Below are 11,607 nucleotides of genomic sequence, written 5' to 3'. Positions count from 1 at the left end.
TCATTTACTGAATTTAAGAGATATATTCTTGAAAAACTATTAGTGAAGTGACATTCGGGGAACTGGTTCATTTATTGCTCAGTTATTGTATTATTCTTAATCATTCCCAGGGAACAGAATTTGGCTGTGTGTACAGTTATTTCTTGATTATGATTATTCTTCAGTGATGGTGCACAGGCCCATCTTTGCCCTGATCGTAACTTAGCGAGTGTACTGGTTAGACAGTCACTTCTATTAACATGCCTTTCACGGCCCCGGAGGCTGGAAGCCTCAGTTCAGGGTGTCTGCCTGGTTCACCGCTTCCCGGGCTTCTCCTCGCTGCTTGTGGTTTGCTGGCTGCCTCTGGTGTTCCTTGGCTTGTAGATCACCTCAGTCTGCACCTTTGTCCCCACATGGCCTTCTCCCTGTGTGCCTTCATGCAGCGTTCCTTCTATGAGGACACTAGTCGTACTTGGTTAGGGGCCCGCCCTCCTCCAGGATGACCCCACCTTGCTAATTACAGCTGCAGTGACTGCATTTACAAATAAGCTCACCCTTATGAGGCCCTGGAGGTCAGGACCTCCACCGTATGGGCTTTAAGGGGGCCACGATTCAGTGCGTAACAGTGCCTGCCACTGTTTGTAGTCATCGAGAATCTTCCCTGTGACCTGGAAGGGTGGCGTGTATCCCAGTGTAACAGTGGAAACTGGAGCTCCGAGCCAAGAGTGGATCCAGGGGTGCTTGCCTGTGAGCACGCCCGTGTCCCCGCCCCTGTACCTCACACTCACTCTCCGACTTGCAGGCGTCCTCAGGACCTCACCCCCGTGTGACCTGTGCGAGGTGCTCGGCCTTCCTCACCTCCCTGGCCTCTTGCCCTTCCCTTTCTTTGTTCCCCGGCATCCTTTCATCCCCAACTCCTGACGCCTCTTTTCTAGACACCTCTCCAGGTCATCCCTCTGCTCCCACTTGTATCTAATCTACTCTCTTCTTAGCTGAATTTCCTGTCTGCTCCTGCAACACTGTCTATTTCAAAGTGATCCTTACAGACCTCAACCCCATCACATGCTTCTACTACAAACTCTTCCCTGTTTGTCCATTGCTCTTAAAGCAAAATCAGGATGGGGGCGGGACTCAACAGCCTACGAAGGCCGGTGTTAGGGTGTTAGCTGGCTCAGCCTCCCCGAGACCTCTCACCTGCCCTCTGCTACCTGCCCTGCACAGTTGCTGTGTCCTTACCTCCCAGGAAGCCATCCTCTGAGTTCTTCCCTCCCTGCCCTGCGTCTTCCCACTGGCTGGGTTCACATTGGTGCCCCTGCAAGTAGAGCATCCGGCCCTTCTCCCCTGAAACACTTGGTCCACGTTAGATACGTGACAGGTGTCTCTTTTCTGCTAAACCTCTTGCCTCCAGAGGGCAGGGCCCATGTCTGCCCAGACCCAGACCCCAGGGCTCTGTCTCACACGGGCAGACGCCCCCAGATCTATAGTGAGTGAGTGAAGGTGACTCTTTCCAGCTCCCCCGACTCCTCTCTTTCTAGGCTGTCTCACCCCCGAACCCGGTACTCTCTAGAAAGGCTCTGCAGGTGGATGTCAGTGCTCCACATCCACTCCCTGGCAGAGTCCTGTTTCAGCAGGTCTGTGTCATCGGCTTCTGCAGAATTTTCTCTCTGCCTCATGTGAGTTAATGCTCCATGTCATGGCTCGGACCTCGGAGTCAGTCCCAGGCGGTGCACCGCCTGCCAGGGGTCAGCCCCTGGCCCCTCACCCTCACACACAGTAGCTGTTGTGTATCTTCTCTGCAGCAGGCATATCAGGAAGACAGAATCCTTGTATTTGTGTGGTTTTGCAGTCTGTGAAAGGGCTTTCTACATGGCTCTAGTGGTAAAGGTCCCGCCTGCCAATGCAGGAGATGTAAGAGATGTGGGTTCGATCCCTGGGTCGGGAACATCCCCTGGAGGAGAACAGGACAACCCACTCCAGCGTTCTTGCCTAGAGTCCCACGGACAGAAGAGCCTGGTGGGCTGCAGTCCTTAGGGTCGCCCAGAGTGGGATAAGACTAAAGTGACTTAGCACACCTGTGTGCACAGTCTATGAAATGCTTTCGTGAATAGTTCTAATTTGTAGCATTTATTTGATTACTTCAGAGGTTTACAGTTATGGGTTGCCTCTTTCCAGATAGCTGTCAGGCATTGTCTTTATAATTTCAGACTCTCTTAAAAGTGAGCCTTCATGCAGTGCACTGTGCTGCTCTGGACACAGCGAACAGGTCCTTTGTTTTGGACAGAAGTATTTCTGTAAAAGACTTCTGTTCCACCCTTGATCTCACTGTGCCTCTTTTCTGGAATATCTTCACTTTCATCTCCATCTCTTGAAACCAGTCACTCCTGTCCTTAACCACCCTGCTCCAGCCTGTCTCCCTTCCAGAAATCTGCCACAATTGCCGTCTCTCAGAATGAATCTCTTCCGTGTCTCTGCGGTTCCCATTTATGTCACCATTGTAGCACTTGCCACAGCTTACCTGATTCTGGGGTTCTGAATAAGTGTCTGGTTCTGAATAAGTCCGGCTTGAGATCAAGGACCTCGGTCCATTTTGTCTCACCACCTTGTATTGCTACACCGTAGGCACTTAATAAAAGATCATCACTGCAAGTCGGTTAGTGTGAGATTTCCTGTTAAGCTAATTTACAGCTTACTATTTTATTCAAATATCTGTAGACCGTTTCTAAAATACACAGCTTAATTTCTCAAGCTGCTGGTTTCCAGGATTCTGCCAGTGCCCTGTAGGCAGTTGAGAAAACTTTGCTCCCTTCCTTCTCTGGGGTCCATGTCACATTGTCATGAGCCAAGGTGATTTATTGGTAGTATTTTTCAAGATGGGTCATCATTTCTTTAAAACCTTGTATTAATAAATTTTAAAAAGGCGCTGTTTGGATTAGCAGTATTTGCAAACTGTCATGAAATAAAAAATAAGAACCTGGTTACAGAACTTGGTTTTATTTTTTTTTTTTAATACGTCAGTGAAACCTAAAATGTCAACAAGTTTGAACAAAAGAGCATACTGTTAAAAGGAACGTTATCTTTCAGGATGGCACCCCAGGTTTGTTTTATTTTTCACAACCGTCCTCTCTCGTGCTTCCCAGCTTTTCTTCATGCATCTTCTACCCAATTTTGCCGAGTGCTGGTGGGACCAAGTCATCCTGGACATCCTGCTGTGCAACGGGGGCGGCATCTGGCTGGGCATGGTCGTCTGCCGGTTTTTAGAGATGCGGACTTACCACTGGGCAAGTTTCAAGTGAGTCGTCCTCCTCCGGGCCCTGCGTCACCGTTTCTCATGATGTGAACTTAACTGCTCAGTATCCCACAGCATGAGTGCGTTCTCTGATGACGAGGAGTAAATTATACATTGGTCACTGGAGCTCAAAAATGGTTCTAAACCCAGTTTCGGGCAGTGATCCGGAAAATGCTGAATCATTTACGAGCTTCTCAAATCCATCCCCTCTTTTTTAATCCTTATTCCCCAGCCTGCATTCCCACTCCCACGGCTGGATTGATGACTGCCTTGTCCCCAGGTTAACCCCTCTAAGCCTTCCGCCACCACTGCCCGAGAGGTGGTCTCAGGACCGTCAGAGCCATCATGTCATTCCCCTGTGATGGTCTCTCATGGGCCTGAGGACAACGCCCATGGGCTTGGCGATTATAAGTAACCTGTTTATTCCGTGTCAAATTACTCTTGGCATGTGGTATAAGGGGGAGATTCCACAGTGTGCTGCATCTGATTAACCAGTTTATTCCATCCCTTTCGTGAGTAATCCTTTCGTTGGCCACTGACTTGAAAGGACTTTTCAATATATTTTGAGCAGTATATAATGTAACAAAATCTGTAGCAGCGCTGGGTTTTGCTCTCAGCAACCTTCATACACAGTATCTCATTTGAGCCTTACATCAACCCTAGGGGTAGACACACCACCGTTCTCTTCATTTTAGGGATGACGGTACTGTGGTTTCGGTTTGGTAATTTGCCTGAGGACATTCAGCTAGCAAGCTGAGTCTGAATTTGCATCAGGCTGCCTGGCTCCTTAAACACTCCATTATGCTTCCCTAATTTCGTACATTTATGCTCAAATTCAGATTGAGAATCATTCTGTCAAGTTCCCAAGACATAAACACAACAAATGAACAAAAAAGTCCCCCTGGTTTCAAGTTACATTAAACATGAAGGAATATAGATCAGGTTGGATTAACCTTTTCACTCCATTAAATGTCCAGATCCCCATCACATCGTATCTTTATCCCCGTCTTTCTCTACCTCTTTCCATGAAGTTCCACCATTTTTTAGTACAGGCCCTTCCTCGTTCTTGTTGATTTTTGGAATAGACTCTCTTTCTTTGTTGGCCTTGGGCCGCAAGCCTTCTTGCAGGAGGTTTTCTCACTGCAGGCTTGTTGATGGGCGGGTGAGTGGGTGGAGAAACAAACCTGGGTTCCCTTACTACCCCTCCTGTCCCCCTCCCCACACCAAGAATGAAAGGCTGGCCTGTTTGTCCTTGTGCCTTCAGCATCTGAAACAGTGTCTAAGACCTGAAGGTCCTCCACATAATGTTCTTGTTGAATTTAAAAATCTTTACCATTAATTAAATACTGCGACCTTGGATTTCAGCTCCCCTGGTCTCCCACGCGGGGACCAGAATCTGCCCCCAGCTCTGAGGCTTAGGAGGTGTGCCGGCATCAGCCAGTCTGTGTCTTCGAGCCTCAGTGGTCTCGTTTATGACCTGTGGGACTGTTTGTTTCTATCACAGGAATATAAAATTTTTAATTGAGTGATTTCTAGGATGAAACCCAAGAAAGGTCAAAAAAAGTCGCAATTCATCACCTGAAACTTAACCGAAGCAGCTATAGGGCCAGGAACCACATGGGTCACCTCCCATACCTTGCGCCCCTAGGTTGGGGTGGGGGGTGGTGAGCCACGGGTGGGAGTTGTGTCGCTGCCGCGTCCTCACCCTTCCTGGCCTAGCTCCAAGTCGCTGTCTTCAGTGTCCCTCGGCGTCTCTCGTCACCAGCTCACAGACCGTGGCCTGTGATGGCCCTGCAGTGGCCTGGCCTTTGCGTCGTACCTGTCCCTGCCAAGGCTCCCCGCCAGGTGTGACGCTCTCGGCGCCTCACCTGTGAACAGAGGCCGCTGTTGGAGAGATGCTCAAACAGGAAGGGATCTTTTGTTCTGGGTACTGGTTGTAAAATAGTCAGTGCAGTTTTTTTTCTTTTTTGTCCTTTCTTACCTCTCTGAATTTTCAGCGAACTGTTTCTCTCTTTTCAGGGACATCCACACCACCACCGGGAAGATCAAAAGAGCCGTGCTCCAGTTTACTCCTGCCAGCTGGACCTACGTGCGGTGGTTTGACCCCAAGTCTTCATTTCAGAGAGTGGCTGGAATATACCTTTTCATGATCATCTGGCAGGTAATTTTTTTTCAGATGCTCAGAAGTAGGAAAAAAACAAAACCAACATAAAAACCATCCATTGATTTAGGGTTCATGCTAGTTGACACTGCTTATCAGCTCCATGCGTCAAAAGATGTACTGTTCTACAGCTGACATGCAGAACAATTCAACAGTAATGCTGTTACACTTAAGGTCTTGCTTCATTGTGAAGATGTTTTAAAATATGGATCATTGAATTGCAAATTGGAAACAGATTAAAATTCCCTGTAAAAACCTTGTGCTCAGCATCTATCACCCAGTGAATTAGGCATTGGATTGCTTTCTATCCAATAGAATGGTCTTTTCAGGACCAAAGTAACAAATGTAAGGCTTTTTTTTTTTTTATAGTCCAGACTCAGTGTTTGAGTGTTAAGATGGTACCTCAGCTGTTACCACTTTAGGTAATTGGTGAAGCGCTAAATAAAGAAGCTCCCTGAGGGGACTGGAGCCCCCTGGGGACCTGGGTCCTCTGGAGTGGTATCAGCAGTGGGGAGAGGCCCTCCTTCCAAGCAGACAGCCTAGGGTCTCGGAAAGAGATTACCAAACAACTCTTTCCTGGAGGCAGGCTTTTTTATGGACCCTCCTGTTCACAGGTTAATTGTTCCACAGCTTTGGGAGAGTAGCTAAGGAAAACTAGTTTTCACCTGAGTTGTCTTCCAGAATCTTCAGACGTTATATTTTGAACACATGAACAACATACTCCCAACACAAGGAGAAAATTGGCGTGTGTCACTTGAAAGACAGTCTTCGTCCACAGAAGGAGAATGATAATATGGATCTCAGTAAATGAGGTCTATGGCTGTGGAAGTCTATGTGGATGAACAGGTATATAGTCGCCATGGTTTGGGGAAGTCAGTGGATAAAATGGGCACATAGGGACTTCCCTGGCAGTCCACTGGTCGGGACTTCACCTTCCAACCAAGGGGGCTGCAGGTTCAATCCCCGGCCAGGGAGTGAAGATCCCTTATACCTCGAGGCCAAAAAACTAAAACACAAAAAAACAGTAGCAATATTGTAACGAATTTAATAAAGACTTTAGAAATGGTTCCCATCAAAAAAACTTTTTAAAAAGGAGGGGGGTTACATAAGTGGATGATGGTCAAGTTTTCCCTTCTGGGGCAGTGCCAGGACAGGGAGAGGTTCCCTTTGATTGTGAGGACCTTGGAAGGATTTGGATTTTCCTAGGATGGCAGAATTCCATGGCCCACTGTCCCCTGGATGGTGAGCGCTATGCAGGGATCAGTTTCCTATACGTGGTGATGATGAATGAACCGTTCTTATTTTATATCCTTAAAATCAGCACTATGATCCTCCAATTAAAAATAAATTAAAACCCGCCCTGTGGGGACAGACGCACATTTTAGGTCACTGAAATGAACCTGCTGGTCCATGTGATGCGCGTTTTTCTTTTTTTTTTCAATTGTGTTTATTTTTGGCCATCCTGGGTCTCTGTTGCTGCACAGGCTCTCTAGTTGCGGTGAGGGGTCTGCTCTCCACTGTGGTGCTTGGGCTTTTCGTTGCGGGGCCTTTCTAGTTGGGGTGCACAGGCTCTAGGTGCACAGACTTCAGTCATTGCAGCACGCGGGCTGAGTGGTTGTGGTGCTCAGGCTCCGTTGCCCCATGGCATGCCGGATCTTCCTGGACTAGGGATCGAACCCGTGTCTCCAGCATTGGCAGGCGGATTCCTATCCACTGTACCACCAGGGAAGTCCTCATGTGCTCCTAAAGCAGTGACCTTTCCTAATCTGTGCTGCTCACTTCATCTGGAGGGGACAGGAGGGGCCTCTGGCATGGAGCACGCATTTCCTGACAGACACGTTTTGTGCCGCCAGGACGGGTCGCGTGATGGTGGCACTGGCTGCTGCCCCCAAGGGAGCAGTCTCACTGCCGGGTGAAGCCTGGACCAGCCCCCACACACACTTTTAGGAGCTTTCAGCCTTTCGTCTGAGATCTGCTTGGTCCCCGGCACGAGCTGAATGAGCCCGTAGTCATCTCTCAGTCATGCACAGCATCTCAAGCTTCTTTTGGCTATTAAAGAGCCTGCTTCCCTGCTGTCAGATGTCTTTTCGACCTGGCCTGATTTCTGTCCAGCTGTGAAGGTGTTGCTCAGCAGAGATTTGTTTTCCTGATTTTGCTCTCGAAGCGTCTCCCTCCCGACTGTCCCAGCAGCTCACGCCTGTGAGCCGGGTCACAATCACGTGAACCTGGAAACAGGCTGAATGGCCGATGCCCCCTGTGCCCCTCTCAGCACCCAGCACCTCCTCTGGACCCCTGCTCGGTTGGTGCCCATGTTGTCCTGGCTGTACCTGGGCTTAAACACCATACTCTTAAGAGATCCAATATATTTTCTGGAAATGCTTTGAACATACCAATTAGTTTTAGCTATAGAGTGTCCATTGAAGGACTAGAGGCTCATGACTTAGCTCAAAGCACCAGGTTGACTCACGCCTCCTTCTTTTGCAGCTGACCGAGTTGAATACCTTCTTCCTGAAACATATCTTTGTGTTCCAAGCCAGTCATCCATTAAGCTGGTGTCGAATTCTCTTTATTGGTGGCATCACGGCTCCCACAGTAAGGTAATTCTGTGTTAGCCTGACGGTCATTTGAACATGTTAACCTGCTTTGCAGGTCATTTTGCCCATCATTTCTCCTGTGTAGCATAAAGGAGGTCATATAAACTAGCAGATTTTCCGTGAGAATGTCATTCTAGACAATTATACTTCCAAGGGAACAGAAAGACTTATATATCCAGAACATGAAGAAAACATTTTGTTTCTCCAACCTCAGTAACATGAAGACCGACACCACCCCATTATATTCAAACCCCTTTATGCTTTATGATCTTCACTGCTGTTCTTTCCCCTGTGCTCAGTCACTAAGCTGTGTCTTTATGACTCCATGGACTATTGCCTGCCAGGCTCCTCCGTCCATGGGGATTCTCTGGGCAAGAGTACGGGAGTGGGTTGCCATTTCCTTCTCCAGGGGATCTTCCTGACCCAGGGATCCAACCTGTATCTCCTGCATTGGCAGGCAGATTCTTTACTGCTGAGCCACCTGGGAAGCCCTTTTTTCCCCTGTAGCATCCTATTTAAAACAAAATGAGGGAGAGACATACTGAGGTTTTCTTCATGAGATTATCAAAAAATACAAACATTTTTACGGTGGATTGAAGTCATAAATGTTATTTTTAGAATGAAACTTTATTAGTTCCTTTAGAGCCAGTTAATTTCCTTTTTCAAATGTCCTTCCTGTGGTCCTCCAGGACAGCAGGGACAAGCTTGGGTGTTCATCCTCCAGGGAAGCTGTCCTTGCCCTGGAGTCATGATTCATGTAGGACCCTAGAGATGAGGTGCTGTTCAGAGACTGGAGTCCCCCACACTGACCAGTGAACTTCAGAGTGAAACGCTTTGATTTGTTCTGTTGTTCCTGTTTGGAAAGAGCGATTAGGGTTTTGTAACTAGTGTGGAGTCTCGGCATTGAAGAGTAGAACAGTTGTTCTTCATTGTTTCAGTGGAAACACCCAAAGTCTCTACACTGCTGATTCAAAGTAAACTTCTTTGGAAACTGTGGGATAATTTAATTATTTTTAATGTGTGAGCAATCTACGCAAATAGAGGGTCCTGTTTGTCAAGGAGAGTGGGTGTTTTCCTTGGTCAGACATAGCCCTCACCCCCAGCTAGCACTTCTTATTGTTCTCATTCATTATTGCAAATATATATTAATATATAGAGGAAGGTAACAGTTGGTACACCGAGCCCTTTGGCACTTTATGGACTGGTGATCTGCTGAAATAGTTATCTCATGAATGCAATTTTCCTTTTTGTGGGTTGGCACCTCCTTATCATATTTAAAATTTGATGTAATTTGAGGCTTACTGTTATTTCAGGAAAGATTAGCAGCAGTTCCTTCATAAAATTAGGAGCAATCAACAAATAAGTGGGAAAAGAAATCTCTTAGAAAACAGAAGAGCAAATCACATGTGATTTATCATGAAATTTCCTTACTGTTAAATATTTCACAGCAAAAACTAGAGACTCAACCAGAAACTAAAAATCCAGTGTTTGGACTTTTTTGAGACCTCCTTAAAATTTTTGCCAAACTCTATGGGTTTTCAAACGATTCTTTTTTTGTTTAAAAATTAGCCACTTCCTTTGTTCCTACATCACTTGAGGCTAAGGAGATGGTTGACAAGCCTCTTGGAAAGATGGAAATGCTAATGGATTTTAGGTTCCGATGAGTCAATGGCAGGCCCAGAAAGAAGCGAAAACTCAGGCTTCAGTATAAATCATATATACTTACCAGGTCTCTCTTTTCCTCTTTTTTGGTTAGACTTTCATATGACTCTGCTTTGAGAAGACATTTGAGTGAATATCCTTTTAGTCTGATATAATGTGCAGTATAAGGGCACGGATGCAATTAGTAAAGTGGCTGAACTGGTAAAAGGAAATCAGGTGATGAAAATGTGAAGTTAGAGGAAAACCTGAATTCTTTACAGCTAGAATTCTTCACTTTGGGGTACAGAGCCGATAGGTCATGGATGAGCTTTAGGCATTTGTGAACCCTCTGAAGTTTAATGCAGAATTTTGTGTGCATGTTTTATGTGCCTTTTTCATAGCTTTCCTCAAACCCTCAAAGGGGAGTCTTTAACCCCAGCCCTTAACCCGCTGGTTCAGATGTCACCTCCCCAGGGATGGGTCGAGTTTCAGGGGCAGCTCTAAGACTCCCACCCTGTGTTGTCCTATAGGCCGCCTCTCCCACGTGTGGCTATGAGTACTGGGCGTGTAGCCAGTCACCTTGAAATATTTCTGAGAGCCAAAATGTATAGCTTTCCTGCCTGGTTACAGTCAGCAGCCTTTGTCCTGGAGAGAGCCAGAGGAGACAGAGACAGTGTAGGTGAGCTTCTGGAACTGCCTCCAAGGAGAGAGACTGAAGCACCCACCTGGGGTGACTTTGGCTCAGGAGTGTGGGAGTCTGCCTCTGAATCAAGACTGCCTCTGCCAATAATCTGGCTCTTTAAACCACCTCCCTCCATCCCAGTCCAAATTCTTAGCCTCTTACAGGAAGGTTTCAGCAGGCACTGGCTTCCTATTCCTTTGAATAGAACTAGACCAGGCAGCTTGAGTATGTGGAACAAGGCAGACAATTTTTATATTCACACTGTCAGAGTGATTTAGTTCTGTATCGGCTTGCTGGTTTTCCAGAGGCTCTCAGTGAATTCTACCTTTGTTCTTTCAGACAGTACTACGCTTACCTCACCGACACGCAGTGCAAACGCGTGGGAACACAGTGCTGGGTGTTTGGGTGAGTAATCTCTTATCATTTGAAACCACTTATGTCTGTAGATTTCTTGAGTTCTTTCTTGACCCTGCATTAACTGCCTTTCAGTGCAATTATTGTGTGTCTTTCACTTTTAATGTTCCTTTTCTGATTTAAATTTAGACTAGTTAACTGGCAAGTTACAGAAAGAGGAGGTAGAAATTATTTTTTTAAAAGACAGTAGGAAATCAAAAGATATTTTCCACATAGAATTGGAGGCCTTGTTTCCGGAAATAGGAAATGAATTGTTTGACTTCCCTCTGAAATCGATGGTAAGTTTGGGACAACGACTTGTGATGGGCTTGGCCATGCTTCATGTTACTTACACACCAGAAAGGGTCTGGTTTTATTGTCCCAAAGAAAACTAACACGTAGCCACATGGTCACAATTTATCATCTTATTATAGATACAAATGCTGTATCTGAATTTATAATTACTTAAATGATTTGAAAGCATAGATTATCCAGTTTCACCCCCAGTATTAAACGTGAAATGCTGTTCAGTATCTCAGGTAATCGCTTCCTCAGTATAACACCATCTACATCTCACCAAGCCATCTAGCAACAGAAGTTCCAGAGACGTCCAGCACATCTGTGTGTGAAGTTCAGTCACTCAAGGAGCTTAAACTCAGGACCTAATCTAGATTTTAAACTGAGCATAAAGAAAATCCGATGAAAACCACAACAGATTTTTAAACATAATTTTTTTTCCATGTAATGCATATTGATGATGTAGAAAAGAATAAACTAAAGATCATCCAAAGACATCAACTGTGTAGAGATACTTGCTGCTTACATTACATTGTCATTCCTTCCAAACGTGTGTGTGTGTGTGTGTGTGTGT

At 46.2% G+C, this 11,607-nt stretch overlaps 1 protein-coding gene across 1 annotated transcript in view; it reads left to right on the top strand.

Moving 5' to 3' along the window:
* PTDSS1 (phosphatidylserine synthase 1) overlaps positions 1-11,607 on the top strand; it is a 68,013-nt gene that overhangs the window by 36,124 nt on the left and 20,282 nt on the right. Inside the window, exons 6-9 of the mRNA XM_010833477.1 lie at positions 3,117-3,268; positions 5,285-5,426; positions 7,911-8,023; positions 10,683-10,748. Coding sequence (XP_010831779.1) covers positions 3,117-3,268; positions 5,285-5,426; positions 7,911-8,023; positions 10,683-10,748 — 473 coding nt within the window. The remainder of the gene's footprint in view (positions 1-3,116; positions 3,269-5,284; positions 5,427-7,910; positions 8,024-10,682; positions 10,749-11,607) is intronic.

Source organism: Bison bison, unplaced genomic scaffold, assembly GCF_000754665.1.
Source record: "Bison bison bison isolate TAMUID 2011002044 unplaced genomic scaffold, Bison_UMD1.0 scf7180017863702, whole genome shotgun sequence".
Classification (NCBI taxonomy): Eukaryota; Metazoa; Chordata; class Mammalia; order Artiodactyla; family Bovidae; genus Bison; species Bison bison.
The sequence above is the reverse complement of the archived record's forward strand: the minus strand, read 5'-3'. Positions and strand labels throughout refer to the sequence as shown.